Here is a 17,383-nt window from a genome sequence, read left to right on the forward strand (position 1 = left end):
TTCTAGGATTTACAAAGACCTGAGATGAAGTGGCACTGTTGTTGTTGGGACATCTGTCAACCCTGTCCGTGCCAAGGCCTTTAGCTGGAGAACATGTAGTAGTAGTGATCAGAAGTTAGAAAAATAAAGACTGGGAGGTTTCTTGGTACATTTGAAAGGACTTAACCACACGTGCAGCTCCTCGACCTAACCCCCTTCCTCTCGTGTTACGGAGCAGGTGGTGCCGGCTGCAGGAGCTGCCTCACTGCTCTTCGGAGAGGCTCTGCTGGGAGGCCGTGTCGTCCAGGGCCATGTCCTCCTGGCTGGCCCTCCTGCACTCCACGGGGCGGCTCGCGGCCGCCGCTCTTCGGGGCCGGGCGGCCGCAGCGTCACTGGCTCCGCAGGGCTCGGGCAGTTGCTTGAAAGAAAGAGAAAGTCACTGAGTTCAGGGATTTTGTTTAAGTTGGTGTAAAAGTGTTGAGTGTAAAAGTGCACAGATTTGGAAAGAAAAGCAGAGCAGGAGCTAGAGGTATAATACCAGAGATGCACGGGTATAGAGAGCCGTGGCATCATTTGCATTGAAAAGGCAGAATTTGCATTGGTGGAGGTCAGTTCCAGGGCTCTGCTCCAAGCCGGGCTGCCTTTTAAGCTAGACCAAGTTGCTCTGGGGCTCACTTTATACACCAGACTTTCAATTCCGCCTGCAAATAAACCTTTTCATTACAACTACAATTATCAGGCTGCAAAGGTTACGTTCAGTGTTACCCAGTGTAAGAAGCCCATTTCTATATAAGCTTTCCAGAAGCCTCCACCTTAAATATAATGCTTCTTTCTTACCCCTCTCAGGCACACAGGCACCTGGGCTCTGATCCAGTATGTTGAGCGGGGCTCAATTCCCCTAAATTTGGCCCCGCAGTCTAAGCCCACAGCTTAGCTCAGCGTGGCGGAGAGGCCCGTCCCGCAGCAGGCGGCTGCCTCCCGGCCCCTGCAAGGGTGAGGGGAGGCCACATGAGGGGAGGCCACACCGAGGGCCCCCCGTGAGCTCGTGCCACCCTGTTAGATGGCTTAAAGTGAGGTGAGGTGAACGCCACCATTCCTGCCCTGTACCGCAGACTGCCTGAATTCTTGCAAATTAGCCCGTGAGCTCCGGAGAGCTGCAACAAGGCCAGGTCATCTCATGTGTTCGTGAGTACGTGCAGAAGGGTCATTAATGCTCTTTCTTTAGAGCAGGGCTGGGTCCAGATGAGTAATTTCCACTCAACTTTTGTTGGAGTTAGTGGCAAAACTCATCTTCAGTGGACTCTGCTGTACATGACATTTTTGGGGCTGAGAGTAAAATGGGCACAGACTAAGGAGCTTTTTTCACTTGAGGTCTGGACAACTTTTTTGAGAATGAGTTAAGTTATACACAGTTCAGAAACATGAGAGAGAGAACACAAGTGTCCTGTTCATTGGGAGCCCTTCTTTGTGCAAAGCATTAATCCCTGACTAGGCAAGTGAAGAAGAGCCTATTTAATCTGCAGGCTGCGTAAAATCTGGAAGCTTAATGTCTAATTTGGAAACTTAGTGTCCTGATCTAAGTAAAATGACAAGAGCCTTTGCCCGTTTGCCAGCTCAGGTGCATGCTTAGCAGCCAGCCTGTCACCGCTCTCTCCTACGCACAAATGGTGACCAGGCATGAGGCCCAATCCAGAACAAGCACCAGAAGCCTGAGAGCGTTTCAGAAGAGGAGTGACTCTGAGCAGTGAGAGGCCAGAAAGGAAGCAGGGTGCAGACGCCCACGGAGCCCGGGAGCTCCGGGTCAGTACTCACCCGAGCCGCCTGGCTCGCCGCTCTGGCCGAGGGCCCCATGGCAATGTTGACGCTGCTGGATGACTGCGTGTCGCTGGTGTTGCCTCCGTCCGCAGCCGAGAGCCCAGAGATCACCAAAGCGCTCGAGAAGCTTCTCTTGCCGAACAGCAGGCTGAGCGTGGAGCTGGTGGAGGAGGCCAGGCTGGACCTGAGCATGGCTGCAGCTTGCTCCTGCACACTCAGCTGGCCGGCAGCGGCAACGGCAGGAGACTGAGAAAACACGGAGGTTTCCGAGTTGTGCAGGGACAGGCGGCTGCTGGGAAGCCTCTGCGCGAGCTCATGGGCGGACGTCGATGTCTGCAGGAAGGGCTGGCGGCCTTCTGCAATTGGCCCGGAGTGACTGGAAACAGGAGGCCTTTGGTGCAAAGCAGTGTGGGCCTGGACAGACTGACTCCTGAGTTTTCTCCTGCCTTTAACAGAGACATTAAAATATTTAGGTAAGAGCTCTCAAGTTTCTTCCTGATGAAGTCCATGCTATTGACCTTGTCCTATGCATGCATATCATTATCTGGCCAAGAGCCAAGTGGTATTTTTGTCAGCATTTCCAGAAATCAGAAATTGCTAAGCTTACTAACCTGTTAACGTGTGTGGTTCCCCGCCCCCTCTTCCCCCCCCACTACATTGCTTCTCGCCATGGTTAGAATAGACCCAGTGGTTTTGCACTGGGTCATAAAAAGGATGAAAGGAGAAGCCAGGGCAACCTCTCTGCCCAGGCTCACAGCTCTTCTGGCGAGCTCATTTTGAGCTGCCTACTGAATGCACAATCGTATTTATTAATTACTGCTGTGCTGCACAACTGTGCTACTTGGGGACCACACTGCTCACTTAGGTGATGCTGAACTTCTTTAAATGGCTTGGTATAACTTAATTACAAAAATAAAATTAAAGCGTGTGAACTAAAGTTACATTAAAGAGAGTTATTCCTGCATACATGAATTTGGAATTTGTGACGTCAGTCAAGGGGACCCCACACAATTCAGGCCACATGAGGGTTTTTTTTAGACTAAGAGTTGAACTTTGAGATGGTGACAGTGTAACACAGACCCCACACCTACTTCAGGCAATCTAAGCAAGACCCACGTGAACACCTTCGCATCACCACCTTATGCCATCCCAAGACCACATTTCAGTCCTTCCTGTGCTTAGTTACACAGACAGATACAAAGCGGAACGCAAAGCGGCGTGCAGGAGGCCGGGCTGCTGCCGGCAGGGCGGGCAGGCCCGGCGGACACGGCCCGCGAGCGCCGCCCGCGCGGAGCCGTCAGGGAGCCGAGCACCAACCCGCACCCAGGCAGGGAGCACCGGCTTCCTGCCAGGAAAACACAGCTGCCAAGACCCATCAGTGCAGGCAGGAGTTTTGCTGGGCATTCCCAGGTCGTCAGCGTGGGTTTTTTTTTTTTTTTTTTTTAGTTCCTGTCATTTTCCCCAATGCCTGAATTATGGAAGGGAGGGAAACATCGAGACTCCCTCAGACAGTGAGATTTTGCAGGCATAAAGCAACAGAAATCTCACACTGCATTCTAGAAATGCGACTCCGTGCTGAATCCAGGAGGATTCCGGTAATGTAGGAGTTCGTATCCAAACTGTTTACATTCTGTAAGTGAAACATACTGCTTTACATCCTCCCATCTGCTTGCCAGAGGCTGGTATCGTTAGCCCCATTTTGCTGACGCAAAGAAAATTTAGGTAACCTGGCACAGAGCCAGATGGCAGAGTTGGTCCCTACTCTCACTGGAGCTGCTTTGCTGCAATAAAATCGCACTGGTTTGGCAAACACCGGGCACTTTTCCACCCTGCCATACTACAGCATTATTTTTGCTTTTATCGTGTGGTCAGTACGAGGAAAATCTCTTAGGACAACGCTGCAATTCCAGCTCCAGGGATTCAGGTGCTTCACACTCTGCGGTTCCAGCTAAGTGCTTTGGTTTCGAGGTCTGGTGGTTATTGTCATATGTTTCCATTTGAAATAAAAAGAGCAGACTGGAGTTAAGCACAGGGGGGCTGAGTGTTAGTTTGTTCAAGGGCTATCGTGGCCAAACATCTGCTCACGATTTAACCTGCCAAGCTGACCGCTGCCAAGAGCCTCCTGAGGTCCCCCCAGGCGCAGGGGCTGCAGCGCCGCGCGGGAGGCCACCCGTAGCCACGATAAATAACCTGCCCTGAAAGCACTGGGGAAACAAAGCCTGTTCCATAACCTGCACCATGAAACGAGGACAATTCGGGGTGAACCCCACACATCTCCAACGCTCCTGATTTTGGTCTCATTTTTATACATGGCTTTAACTGCATTTTGCAGACTCAACGGCACCAGGCTGCAAAAGGAAATATGAAATATGAAAATATTAAATGCAGTTGATTCACAGATTATGAGTCTAGATGGGATGATTGAGATCATCTAGTCTGTCATGCTATATAACACAGGCTGTAGAACTTCCCGGAATTAATTCCTATGTGGTATTATTAATTATTGCTATTATCTTTAAGAAGTGCAGCAAACATTTCCAGCCATGGAGAATCCATCTAAACTCTTAGCCACTTTTTTCACTGGTTATTTACCAGTGAAGTAATTTGCTCTTGTGCACATTCAAGTGCACTTAATGTGAACTTGATTTCACATTAAATTTCCTTGGCTTAGTTATATCTAGATCTATTAGAACTAACTGCCCCGCTCAGCTTTTGGTGCCCAGGACATCTTTTCCAGAGTTCTGATCATCTGACGACTCTTCTTTGAGCTCTTTCAAAATCAGCACTGTCCTTCCCCACTTCGGGCACGAGGATGCGAGCTGGGCCAGTGCTCCAAGCCAACGCCGAACCGGCTGGCGTACATTACCCAGGTCCCCCTGTTCACTCCCTTTTTAAAACCTGGCATCGTGTGCGTTTTCCCCAGTGCTCTGGTACTGCCTTACTGTTCTGATACAGAAGATCAGAGCTTTTTCAACAGCTCTTTTAAAAACATTCTTGAATGAGAGGTAGTTGGATCTGCTCACTTAAACATAGAGCTTTGATAGCTGCTCTTTAATGTTCCTTGTAACTGTTGGGATGGAAAGAACTATTTCACCATCAGATGCTAAACCTCTATCCTCTGGATTTTCCCTCAAATGCAAAACAGACGTGATCCTTTCTCATTTCTGCCTTTGACAGAATTGACAATTCTACCTTTTTTATGTAGTGATGGATCAGGACTACTGTTGTGATTTCTGTTTCTAATATTCTTAGAAAATAAATAGCAATCGAATCCCTTTGTGTTCCTGTCGCCAATGCTGCTAGCTGGATTTTTCTCCTTGTTCCATTCCCTTTCTCTCTCTATTGTGTCTCTCAGGCCGCAATGCTGATTTACATTTGCCAGCCATTTTCCACTTCCTTGCATTTGTTGTGCATTTCTTCATTTTATCTCAAAGCCAGGTTGCTTTTTCTTAACTGTGACCTTCTCTCTTGACTGTGTTGACTGTGTGCTTTTTTTTTTTTTTTTATAGGCATCCAATGCATTCTTTTAAGGAATTCACAATTAACTTGCATTATTGTATGGGATGCTCAAGCTCATTATTTTACAATTAAGTTTGCCATCCTAATTACTGCAGTGTCAAATTACAAGTACGCACATGGGGATTCCTCAAAAGCTATTTTATTCTTACAATGTGATTTATATTCATGGCAAGATTTCCTCCAGCCCTGCCCATTATTTTTAATGATAGGTCAAAACGATCTAACAGGAAACAAACAAGTACCATATCCCTCTAGTTCCGTGCTTAAAATGGTAACAGCAGAGGCATAATGTAAAGCCTCTTAACTTTCAACAAGTCCTAGTTCCTTAGCGATAAGTCTTACAGTCATTCACTAGCAAACTTAATATATATTTCCAATGTAAAGTTCCTTCTCTCTTGTAAGTACATTTGAGGCAACTTTAGATCAGCAATCTAAGAACAGGATTCAGATATCAACCGCCAGAGAGGCTGCCAACACTTTTTCATTTGATAACTGCAGTATAGATTCAGGGAGTTATTTTCTATTTGTTTATTCCCCATCGACAAACAGCCAAGCCAGCTCCTCAAGTAAACAGCTGGGGTCCCTCTGAAACAGCTCAGGCTTTGGCAGGTCCAGTCCTGCTGCCTGCGGCCCAACAGGAGCCGCGCGGCGCCTCGCCGGCAGCTCCCCGCGTCACGCGCGCGGCCCCCTTCCCGGGTACCTGGCTGCTGGTGGCGGGGCGGCGCGGCGGGCTGCAGCTGCGGCGTGCCGCTGCGCGTGTGCTGCGCGCTGCCGCCCTGGCTGCCGGGCCCCGCGGCCGCGCTGCCGCAGGAGGACGCCGCTCCGCTCTCCGCCTCCTCGCCGCGGCCGTGCTGCGCCGCGTGGCAGTCCTTGCGCATCCTGCGGGCGGGAGCACACACACGCGGCCGACGTGGGTTACGCGCGCGGATCCGGGCCGCCGGGTCCTGGCCTCCTCGACGGAAACGCCGCGCTTGTCCTTTCCGACGCCACTGCGGGTCTTGGGGCATTTTATTGGATCACAAAGATGACAGCGTGGAAAGCTGACTTGGAATTGGATCGTGATCCTGCCCGAATCATTCCTTACCTGCCTGCAGTGGCATAAGCCCTGCAAGACCTCAGTGCTCTTCATCTAATGCCAGACTGGGTTTCTGCAGATCAGCTTCCACGTGAGGTAGCCAAGTCATTCATTCCCAACAGGACTGGGAATGAACTGCGTGTGGGAAGGCAACACAGGAGGGACCCCGGTATCTTAGCATTTTAGCAGACATCTCAGTGTGCAAGCCAGCAGCCACGGAGCTGTTCCCAGTCCCAGCAGCAACAGGGCAAGTGCAGGTAGGGGGGAAATGGGCCAGAATGAGCTACGAGTGCCCAAAGAGTGAGAGGTAACACCGTGTAATTACTTTTTTTTTTTTAAGACAGAAAATACAGTGGAACTAAAACTAGGGTATCTATGCTGCATATCATGACCAAGGTTTAACACCTACCTTAACCATTTGGATCTGAACCACTTTTTAATGTTGTCCAAACTGAGAGGTCCCCCCCAAATGTTCCTCAGTTGGCTGTGTGTCCCAAGGTACGAGGTGGTTAAAGGGGAAACGTACATTGGATATCCTAGTGGCTGATCACAGGAAGAATTAATCAAGTTCCGCAAGACCTGTTTATTATTCTGGATGCTCCCTCTTTCCGGGTTACGATTGCGTAAGAAAATCAGCTCCTGCTGCTGTCCAGCCCAAAGCCCTCTGACACACTCCTTGTTCACCTGCAGGTAGGGTAGAGAAGTTTGGACCACGTGAAAACACTTGCTACTGCAGACACCGAGCTGTATGGTGTAGATGGGGTGGCAGCAGCCCCCTGCACACGTGCTGTGCCTTTGTACCAGCAGCTTTTATGAACCCTCCCACTACTTCCTAGTTAGGCCAGGAAGGATTCTCAACCTAAAGGTGTGAAATGGAAGTGAATTGAACAGAGCTCCACTTCCAGACTCCAGGCACTGCTCTGATTACTATAATCAACCTCCTCCTTTTGGCCAGTCTACTGAGAAATAATATCGTAACTGCAGCCCTACGTTCCTGCAGTATTAGAACGGTAGCATAGGTACCTTGATAACCTTGAAGTTCAAGTAGCTCTTGTGGAGCATGATAACTTTATATTCATCCGCTCCTTCATCTACCACATGCCTCAGGGTTAGCAGCTCTTCTCGGTTGGAGAGTACAGCGCTGCGCCAGGCCGGGTCCCCTTCATGACAAATCACAACCTTTTCCTCAAAAGACTGGATTGCTTCATATAAAACTGCTGGGTCCTCATACTCATCTGGGCAGGTGAACTGGTCCTGGTAGGAAATGAAAAAATATTACAGTGGGTCAGGCATCCTTGTGAACCCTCCACATAACTCAGTATTTGATACAGTGTGTGTCTGGGGAGATGGAACCGTTAACTTCATGGCAATAGGGAGAGATACAATTTTTTGCATCTAGTGTTAACTTAATCTTACCTCTCTACTGGACAAAGACACTCAGAGAATGACATTTAGGCACTCTCTTTTTTATAGCATGGGAAATCAGAGAACCTTTTGGGTAAGCTGGAGGGAGATCAGAGTTACCCAGGATTTGGAAATCCTTATTTGCATTCATGAAAAAAAAAAAAACAGCAACAAGAACACAGACGAAGAACCCAACAGCAGATATCACAATATTGTAGCACTTCTTTATCTGCCACACAGCAACACCACCATAATGCTCATAAAATCATTTTGTCAAATTCTTTTATATTAATTGACTGTGGTTCTGCTTCAGTTCCACTACGGAGCAATTATCAGTATCAGACACTTTGAAAGTGTACAGCATGAGATAACGTGCAGCACAGAGCAAGAGCAAAATCAACTCCAAGCTTTACAAGAGTTGACCTGGAGGAATTAGAGTGATTTCAACAGAGGTGCACCAGACCTCTACAGCTGAAAACGGGTTCAGAAACAGCACGATATACTCAGGCAGCTGTGACACAAACCCTCTCCACGCTGTCTTTTAATACATGAAATGCTCTAGGTGCCCCTGCTGGAACAGGGGGTTTGGTCTAGATGATCTCTAGGGGTCCCTTCCAACCTCAACCATTCTGTGATTCTGTGAAATGGCATTAGACATGTATTGCCCATCATAAAATGATTGCTAAATTAACAATAAAAATAATTTAATCAATATATCTACTTCCAATCTAGAAACCATCTTTATAGTATCTATGTAAATAAAACAAGACATGACCAGCAGTATTTCTTTTATGAAAAGTGATGGGTCATGGCCTGGAATATAAATGGTTTTAAAGGGGAACTGAGATATACAGAAAAGAAGATAAGTGGAAGACTGTAAGCTAAGTAACTGCTGGACTTTCCCCTTCCCATTAAGGAAGGTGCTCAGAATAACAGCAGCAGCACTCAGCATTTCCCTCACATTTCCTCTTGCTTCAGGTTCTGAGGTTTCCAACATTTACTTAGGAAAACACGTGCAATGGCAGAACTAATGAAACTCCCACCTGATGCAGCTTCAGAGACATTCTGATTGCTGGGGCCACAACTTTGTGCAGGAGATCCATGTCTGCAAAGACCCACTCATCTTTGGCTGCTATTCGAAAGTCTCCTTTGAACAGTGCATGGAGGCCATAAAGAAATGAATCTAAACTGTAAGAGAAAAAACAGCAATCACTCCCCAAGCAGTGTCCCACTAACGCACACCGCTCAGGCCACCAGCACCGTGCCGGGCCACGCACGGGTCCCCACGGCCCTGGCGGAGCCGAGCGCGGAGCCCGGCTGCAAATGCTCACTGTGGAAACAGAGCCATTTCTAACCATAATCCCTTCCTTGTGGTAAATGTTCTTCCTTCTGCTGGCGCCGTACAAGAGGCCGTGAAGCGAACGCAGTGCCCGGAGCGCAGGTCGCAGGGAGGGCTCATGGCTGCCGCCGGGGCTGCCTCCCTCGCTGAGGCGGCGCCGCAGGCCTCACCGGGCCCCTGCGGCCTCGCACCCGCAGCGCCCTCGGCCACCACCAAGCTCTGCTTGCGAGGTGGGGGAAAGCCCGTATAAAATATTTTCAGCAAAGTCTGGGACTTCGTCACGAGACTCAAAGTCAGACTTAAGCATTAAACCAGACATGCTGAAAAAAACACAAAGTTTCACAAACCCTTCGGCAAACCAGGCGAGAGCATGAAAGAATCTACGGGCATTTCCTACAGAAACGACAAGCCTTTAGGGAAGCGTGAACAGTGGGGAGGGGGCTATGTGTGTGTGCGTGCACTTTTCTTCTTCTATTTAATACAAGAAACTAGATGTAACCAGTGCTGCCTGACCTTGAAGGAGGGCTTGCCTGGAGCTGAGATTTAAGCAAGATGTAAAAGGTGAAAATCAAGTCTGGCAAGAAAATGGCTGCACTAGAGCGTTGTAAAGGGAAACAAGTAGCACTGAGCTCCCGCTTCGCCCTTGGATCGGGAGCTTCCCCCGGCTTCGCAGCAGCCACTCGCGTGATGCTCAGAGGAGGGCTGAACATGGGCGCTCCTGACGCTGAGGAAAACAGAAGCATCTGCTTAAACTGGGCATCCCTTACAAGCCTCCAGGACAGGGTTTTTTGTTTTACCTGCCAAGATTTTACTCACTTTTGTACAAGAGTTGTTTTTTTTCAGATTTTAAAGACTCTGAGGAGGAAAGGCATTAAGATGTTAGAGGTTTTCATTACCATCTAGGCTATCTCCAGAGAATTCAACATCTTTCTATTTAATTGAGCTTTCTTAATTATTTTAGAGCAAGGAAAAAAAGAATCTTGTAACTTCCTTTCTCCTCCAACAGAAGGAAAAGGGCGATCTGGAATCTGCTTGGCTGCTCAAGCCCATTCTAACTTTGCTCTTGGTGAGTAGCATGTTTTACAAATTATAATAGAAAGATATATATGTTGCTAGCAGAAAACCATCTGGATACTGACTTTCTCTTTAAAAGCACGTTGTAATACAAATTAAGCAATCGGCGTGACGGGGCCAGCCAGTACGGCCGGGCTCACCGCGGCTGCAGGGAACGTCAGGGGCATGAAGACACTCCTGTGAAGTCTTAATGCGGTTGCATTTATTAGTATATACTGAATTGCATATTAAAGCCTGCTTATGGGAGACAGGCACTTCAACTGCAGATCTTCAAAACACTGAACCACTGATTTCAATGGGAGTTGCAATGTGCCTTCAAGGAATGGGTCCTGATCTCCAGAGATCTGAAAATGATGATATACCCAAGTCCTGCTTAAGAGCTAGGCAAGTCCTAGAAGAAAGCAGAGTAAAAAGTGTGGGTGCAGCCATTATAGTGAAACATGTGAATTGATATTCACATATTTCCTTGAAATTGGATGGAAAGCTGCAGGGTCTTTTCATCCACCCACCCATCCAGATATTTGGCTGAATCTTTGCCTGCAAAAATGGCCCCAATATCTAACTACTCTTTCCAGTATGAAACTGAAAAAAACAACCCCAATCTCTACAGTAATGATGTCTACCTAAGGATGATTTTGTACTACAGTTTTTGCCCAAGTAAGATCCAAAGCATATGCTAAGAAAAGTTGGCTATGTGTGGGCAGGTGAAAGAACTGCCTTTTTTTTTAAAAAAAAACATCATTAGAGGCTTTCAGAGCCTCTATATTTGAACACCACAGCAGATGAAGAAATTGCACTTGCATAAAATAGCTTTCCAGACATCAGCACATGTTGAACAGGCTGCTATGAACAGCAGTGTTTGCTGAAAGCAGGGCTGGAGCTGGGAGAGCTGAAGCAAACCACAGAAAAGCATCGGCAGAAGGAGCAGAGGGGAAAGCGTGCAGCTCTCGCTGTGTTTAGTTCAGAAAGACCCATCAATCTCTCATCCCTCCTCATAATAAGCTCCCTAACCATCGCTTTCAAGAACAAATGTGGTTGCTACAAGGAGCAAAGCAGTGGTGGCAGAAATGGTGGGAGGTTGAGAGTCAATTATTTTACATATGGTATTTTCTACCACAGAGATCTAGAGAAGATTGCAGTATTCATGATGTAAATTAATTTTTTTTATTCTGCCCATCATAAGGAGGCTTTTGGGTATATCCTACCTATAATGTGACACTCTCTCAGCTCTTCTGTAACATGCAACCCTTAATCCACACAAAATGCAGCTGTGGGTTCTCCTTATGCTCTGCTGAAAGCTCTAAGGAGATTATGAGGAAGCCACAAGCCATATGCTCTCATCTCTGGCCTGACACAAGGCTGTTGCTGCTTTTTTTTGCTCATTTTTAATGTACCTCTATTAGCAAGCTGCTGTATTTACAGGCTTGTTCCAAATATTTTTATAAATAGGCAAGGTAAATTTAGAAGCCTAAGAAATTACACTAATCAGGATGAGACATAACTGCTAGGAACTGCTGGAGACATTTCTGAGCTTTGGAACTAAGAACCTCAAAACGCCGCTTATCGTAACTGAGAGCTCTTTTAGATCAGCATTAGGAGCTACATGGACCCTTCTGCCCTCCAGATGTGCAGAGAAGAGGGGATTGAGTCACACCAGAAATACCAGAGGAAGGGCAGAAGGCAAATAAGACAAAATAAATACTCCCTCTTATTTCACTCCTCACATCTATGTAGTTTATAGACCTATCCTAATTTTAACTGAAGATCTTTTTTTTTTTAAGGAGCAGAGACACCCACATGCCTGTCAGCTGATAATGACATAGCTCATCTCAAAGAAACATCTTCAGTTGCAGGGTATTTTACATGCCAGTCTTGGGACAGAAAGGGCAAATTTTTCTTTCTCAAAAAGGGCTCAGCCTGGCTTTCTCCCATGATCCAGTGCAAGTGTCTTGGAGATGCTTTATTTTTGTATTTTTCCAATTTTGAAATATATATTAAGTATTCATTCATTAGCAGATTTTGTGGCTGAATAGAGTTATTGAGCAGTTTTTACAAATGCATACTGAAATATATCGCTCACATTTGCATAAATGAATGGTAATGTCATGTCATTCTTCAAATTGCATTTTGTACAGGATGCTTCCTAATGACAGTTTAAAAGCGCATGTGATTTGCATAGAAATGTTCTGCCTTCTTAATTGATGCATTTATTGTGTAATCCAGTGTTAATGCTGGGTTTGCACTGACATTTACATGAACAGGTACGCTGAATAATTATTTACATACTTTATATAAGAGCATTTGGTTTACAGTGACATTTACTGATTAATAGATTAGACAAAATCATGTGTAAATGAGTGCAAATTGATAGTTTACATACACAATGCAAACTTCAATCTCAATTCTGCAGTGCATAGCTCTATGCAATGATACTTTAGCATTATTACTTTTGTGAAGGAGCTGGATGACTGTCACTCCTCAAGACACAGCGGGGACTGGACTCAGTCCAGAGGAGGCTTCCTGTTGTCCCCACAATTACCCCAGGGAACAGAACCCGGACTAGAAAGCACAAATTCTTGGCTACTTTACTCACATTGGATATATCTGAGCCACTTTCTAGAAATAAGAAGGATTAGACTACGCCAGCTACGTGCTGTTTACATCTCAGACTGGGCAGTCTCCTTCCCCTGCCTGCCGTGTTACTGCAGTCCTCTGCAAGGCTGGCTCACTTACTCCTTGCATTTAAGTAACCCAGCGTGATCTGTGCGGAGCAGTAAGCAAGGACAGCAAGAACTGCCCTTCGGCCCAAGTGACGGATTTTGAGGGGGGTTGGTTGCTGATGGACTTGATGTCAGGAGGGAAATGCATCCACTTTGCCCCTTGGTAATTTCTACTGAACTGTATTTGTCAGAGACCTCTTCATAGCCAGATATTCTTTATTTTGATAGCACATTTTCAAGTTGTCTCTACACTCAATATCAAATAAATTCTCTAAGACAAAAGACAGGCATATTTCACTGAAGTCATGATTTGTAGCTCGGCCAGTCCACAACTTGAATAGTGCTACTCAGATTCCTTTTAACTTTTTCCGGTTTTAAGCCTGCCTGAGAGTTGAAATTATTACAGGTAACGATCAGGTAAATAAGTTACCCAGGTTTTCACAGGGAAACTGCTAGGGAAAGCTTTTGCGAGGTAGCACTGAAAAAGGCACCGACAGAAGCTCCATTCAATCCCTTTTCAGTCATAATGTATATTTTCAGAATACTATTATTCAATACTGCCCTAAAGCATTTTCTTAGTAAAAAGAAAGCCAGAACTTTAATTAAAGATATAGGATATACATAAGAGACTCAGAAAAACAGGGATAGAGCTGTGCGACGCATATGACTACCTCATTTTTTTCCCCCTTTTATAGAGTTTTCTCCTCAGGAAAAGGATTTCAAGTGTCCACTCGCCAAAAGAAAGAAACTCATCTGATCGACTGGCACCTTTCTAGGTGTAAAACAGACACAGTTTAACTGACTTGTGCTATCATTATTAAAATCTTTACAGAGGACTTTGCAAATAATTATCTTTAACCAGTCATACTTTCCATGCTAAGCTCTGGAAAGCGCCGGATAATATTATCTCTTTGCCTTAGCTGCTAACAGTGTCAGCCAGTAAAAATAGGTGACATTGTTATTTTACCTGTACTAGTGCCAAAACATCATAATGAAGATTTTATAATGCCGTGGAAAGTACATGCAGCATGATGACAAGTTTTGAAAGCTTTTACGATATTTTTAGCTGTGCTTCTAATATCACTGTCACATATCTGCTGCAGGCACAGATCAAAATCACTTTAATCTTTTCTCTGAAAAAAATGATAAATGCACATCAACTTTTCTATCATGTCCCCAAACTCTAAAATTTGGTTCATCAAAAAATAGGGCAATTTTAGAAATATCGATCACTTACTAAACATGACACTAAATCAACTGCATAGAAATTAAGGGAGAGGAAACTCAATTCAGAATAAAACTAACACCGAAAAGAACACGCAAAATGAATAGAGGAAAGATGGAGAACATTGAAGAAAGAGGAGAGAATCAGTTCCCCGAGAAGCCACACCAGCCATTAACATTTTGAGGGATTGATTCAAGGAAGAAAATATAAAAACTGATATTACAAATCTCTCAAATATGAGATAGCAAAGCAAAGATGCATATTTAAAAGATTGATTTATTTTATAATAAAAAATGCATTCAAAATCATTAAGCTGGCTTTACTCACAGGTTTGTACCAAAGCAGCAATGCCATTTAGAGGTGACATACTTAAATATTTCTTTTGTTATTATACTCTTGGGAAGACAGGGAGTTCAAATATCTCTAAAACAAATCTAAAATTAGGTGAGAAGTTAGACGTTATTAAGGTAAAAATTATTTATAAAATGCTTCTTCTACAAAGTACCTCTAATTGCTTAAGGCTGAACATTTAGAACAGCTTAAAAGGTACTTCGTAAAATCCCAAAAAATCAGAAACCCTAATGAAAACGGAAGATGAAGAGCATATACAGAAATCAAGTTAATCAAGCATATTTTAGCTAACTTGATTTTCAAGGAAGCAGCATACTGAATGACTGAATAAGACAGAGAACTCACAAAGCTGCAGTTTCAAAAGATGCAAAGTTCTCCCTTCCTGAGGCAAGAGTGAAGTAGCGCTATGAACATGGACTAATGCCCTGAGTAATACTGACCACTTAGGCAGCTGTTATTTAGCTAACTGGCCCTCAGATTACTTAGCATTTTCTTTTCCTTCTAGAGGACAGCAGCATTTCAGTACCCAGCTCACACCCCACTGAAAGAAGCAATAACCACATGTACACATTTTGTCCAGTGCAAGATTCTGCTTTGCCATATGCAGTGAAGTCTGGCATTAGTTATTATGAAAATTACCATATGAACTAATACGCAGACGAGAAGATGAGCAGGAATGGCAGAGAACAGTTTGTTTTCTGGAGGAAACAGACCGCACTTTGATCTAACATTGTGCTGAGATTCCACAGTAAGTGAAAGACGATGAACAGATCTTTCAAGTGAGGAAAAGGATTCACAGAGTTACCTGATGGCCATATTGTGAGATGCAGTTCCCAAAGCTCTTCGACCCAGGATACACAAGGCAAAGGAAAGCGTCACTAGAGGAGAATCCTCATCACTGTCCAGGTGCTGCAAAGTTTTGAGGATAGCATGTCATTCGAGAGGCAAATAGCATTACCTTTAAGAGCACTGCAACACTATAGAAGATGTACAAAACAGCAACATTTGTAAAATCTGTGTGTCGCTGGACTTACCTAGGGAAACATTCTTTGTAATTAAACAAAGCAAGAGGATGACAATCACAGAGTTTCTGCAAAGGGCAAGCTTAATTTGCCCACTGCCTTGAAACTTCAACATGAGATGGTGAGATCCAAAGGGCTGGTTTGTTTTTTTCTTTTTTTTCCACATAAGACTTGCTAAACCAGAGCAGAATCCTTGTAGTTGAGACACAATGCAATGGGAGGCCACCCACCCCCTTTCCATGGGGCACAGGGTGTATATGAAACCCCCAGACATGTTTCAGAAGAACAGTCTATTTAGAAAACTTTAGGGGAACTGAATTTTAGTGAATAACCATATATACTTAAATTAGATGACAATTATCTCACTTTTTAACTGTCAAAGTGTTACATTTACCTTCACTAGCTCCAGAGTGCCATTTTTAACAGAAATTAAAAAAAAAAAAACACAACAATTTGCTGTCAAGCAGGAGGAATAACTGAAACAACTCCCCATGCTTGTGAATCATCAGGAGTGTGCAGATGATTATTTCAGGTGATCTCGTTGATTCTAAAACTAATGCCCATCATAATGCATATTTTAGTTGCTTCTGTAAAACATGCTGATTTTCAGGGCTATGGGTACTGTGAGTGTTTTTTTTTTTTTTTTTACATCTCTGCTACATTAATTTAACATCTAATTTTTAAGGAATTACAAAAGTGGAGGTAAAGGAATGTGACATAAAAAAATATAAATATGGGCTCACACGTGCACTAGTATATGCATTGGTCTGTCCTTTCAAGTGTAATTTTGATGAGTTTCAAGTCCTTTGGCCAACTGTGAATCTATTATTCTATTTGAAAGCATGAGCCACAAAACAAGGGAGAAAGTGTCATTTAACAGTTATTTTCCTTGCAAGGTGGAATTCTTTGTGTGTCAGCACTTGGGAGCTGAGACATGGAGATGTGCAAGGACAGAGACGAAACCTTCCCAGCAGCAGGAGATGGTGTTGAAGGCTCAGGAGACAACTCAGTGAAAACAAAATCAAAGCAAGGTTATGCGGAGGAAGTGGTGGAAGGGAATTCAGTTTTACAGACTTTAGAAGGAACAGGAATGGAGAAGAAACATTAAGATTCAGTGGCGTTACTCCAAATAAGGCAAATGGCAGCAAGTGGGGTGTTAAGTCAGTGATCCAGAGGGAAAAACGCCCAATAACAGCACACAGTATCCAGGGAGGAGACACTCGCCATTTCTTTCAGTTGTCAGCAATAATTAGAGAATTAGAACCAACGAATCTGCTTGTTTGCAGCTGTCCTCCCCCCCGGTGCTACGCAGAGCACCCCAGAGCCACAATTCAGTACATTGCCACTGCTGGTCTCTGACCACCAGTGATCTCGGTGGCTCAACCCTGCAAACGTGTAGCTGTAAACTTGCCCTGCACCTTCTGCAGCTGCAAGGTACTGCTGTCACACAGCTTCGTGCTGCAGTTCACATCTCAACTACGACCTTTAAGAGGTGACCTGTGCTAACCCATAGTTCGTTATGTGCTTGCCTTGAGTTGAAGGCTATACCCAAGCTTTGGTATTTGGAAAAGGTACACAAACGTTGGTGAATGTTATGCATGAGCACCCAAATATTGGCAAATGCTAAAGAAGCGATTGCTCCAGTGACATTTCCCAAACACAACCTGCTCCAGCAGCACTTTTGCAAACACTTGGTGTATCTGTGCTTTCCAGAAATGATGAAATTAATGGTGCTGGAAGGCGGGCTCAAATGGCTCTGTGTTCAAAACATCCTCATGAAAGCAACCATAATCTCTATATTTTTTTCCCTGTGTATAAAACACACATTTTCCAATTGTTTTACACTTCACAGCTTAAATA

General features: G+C 44.9%; 1 protein-coding gene across 1 annotated transcript in view; it reads right to left on the reverse strand.

The window, feature by feature from the left end:
- Window positions 1-241: 241 nt before the first annotated feature.
- The window catches only part of PCNX2 (pecanex 2), a 138,929-nt gene continuing 121,787 nt past the window's right edge, over window positions 242-17,383 (reverse strand). Inside the window, exons 28-34 of the mRNA XM_088534837.1 lie at window positions 15,307-15,410; window positions 8,836-8,980; window positions 7,412-7,642; window positions 6,798-7,072; window positions 6,014-6,192; window positions 1,792-2,240; window positions 242-397 (exon numbers count right to left, since the gene is read on the reverse strand). Of these exons, the coding sequence (XP_088390963.1) occupies window positions 242-397; window positions 1,792-2,240; window positions 6,014-6,192; window positions 6,798-7,072; window positions 7,412-7,642; window positions 8,836-8,980; window positions 15,307-15,410 (1,539 nt within the window). The remainder of the gene's footprint in view (window positions 398-1,791; window positions 2,241-6,013; window positions 6,193-6,797; window positions 7,073-7,411; window positions 7,643-8,835; window positions 8,981-15,306; window positions 15,411-17,383) is intronic.

The sequence above is a fragment of the Tinamus guttatus genome, unplaced genomic scaffold (genome assembly GCF_059628265.1).
Source record: "Tinamus guttatus ecotype Peru unplaced genomic scaffold, ASM5962826v1 Tinamus_guttatus_pri_ptg000601l, whole genome shotgun sequence".
In the NCBI taxonomy this organism is placed as follows: domain Eukaryota; kingdom Metazoa; phylum Chordata; class Aves; order Tinamiformes; family Tinamidae; genus Tinamus; species Tinamus guttatus.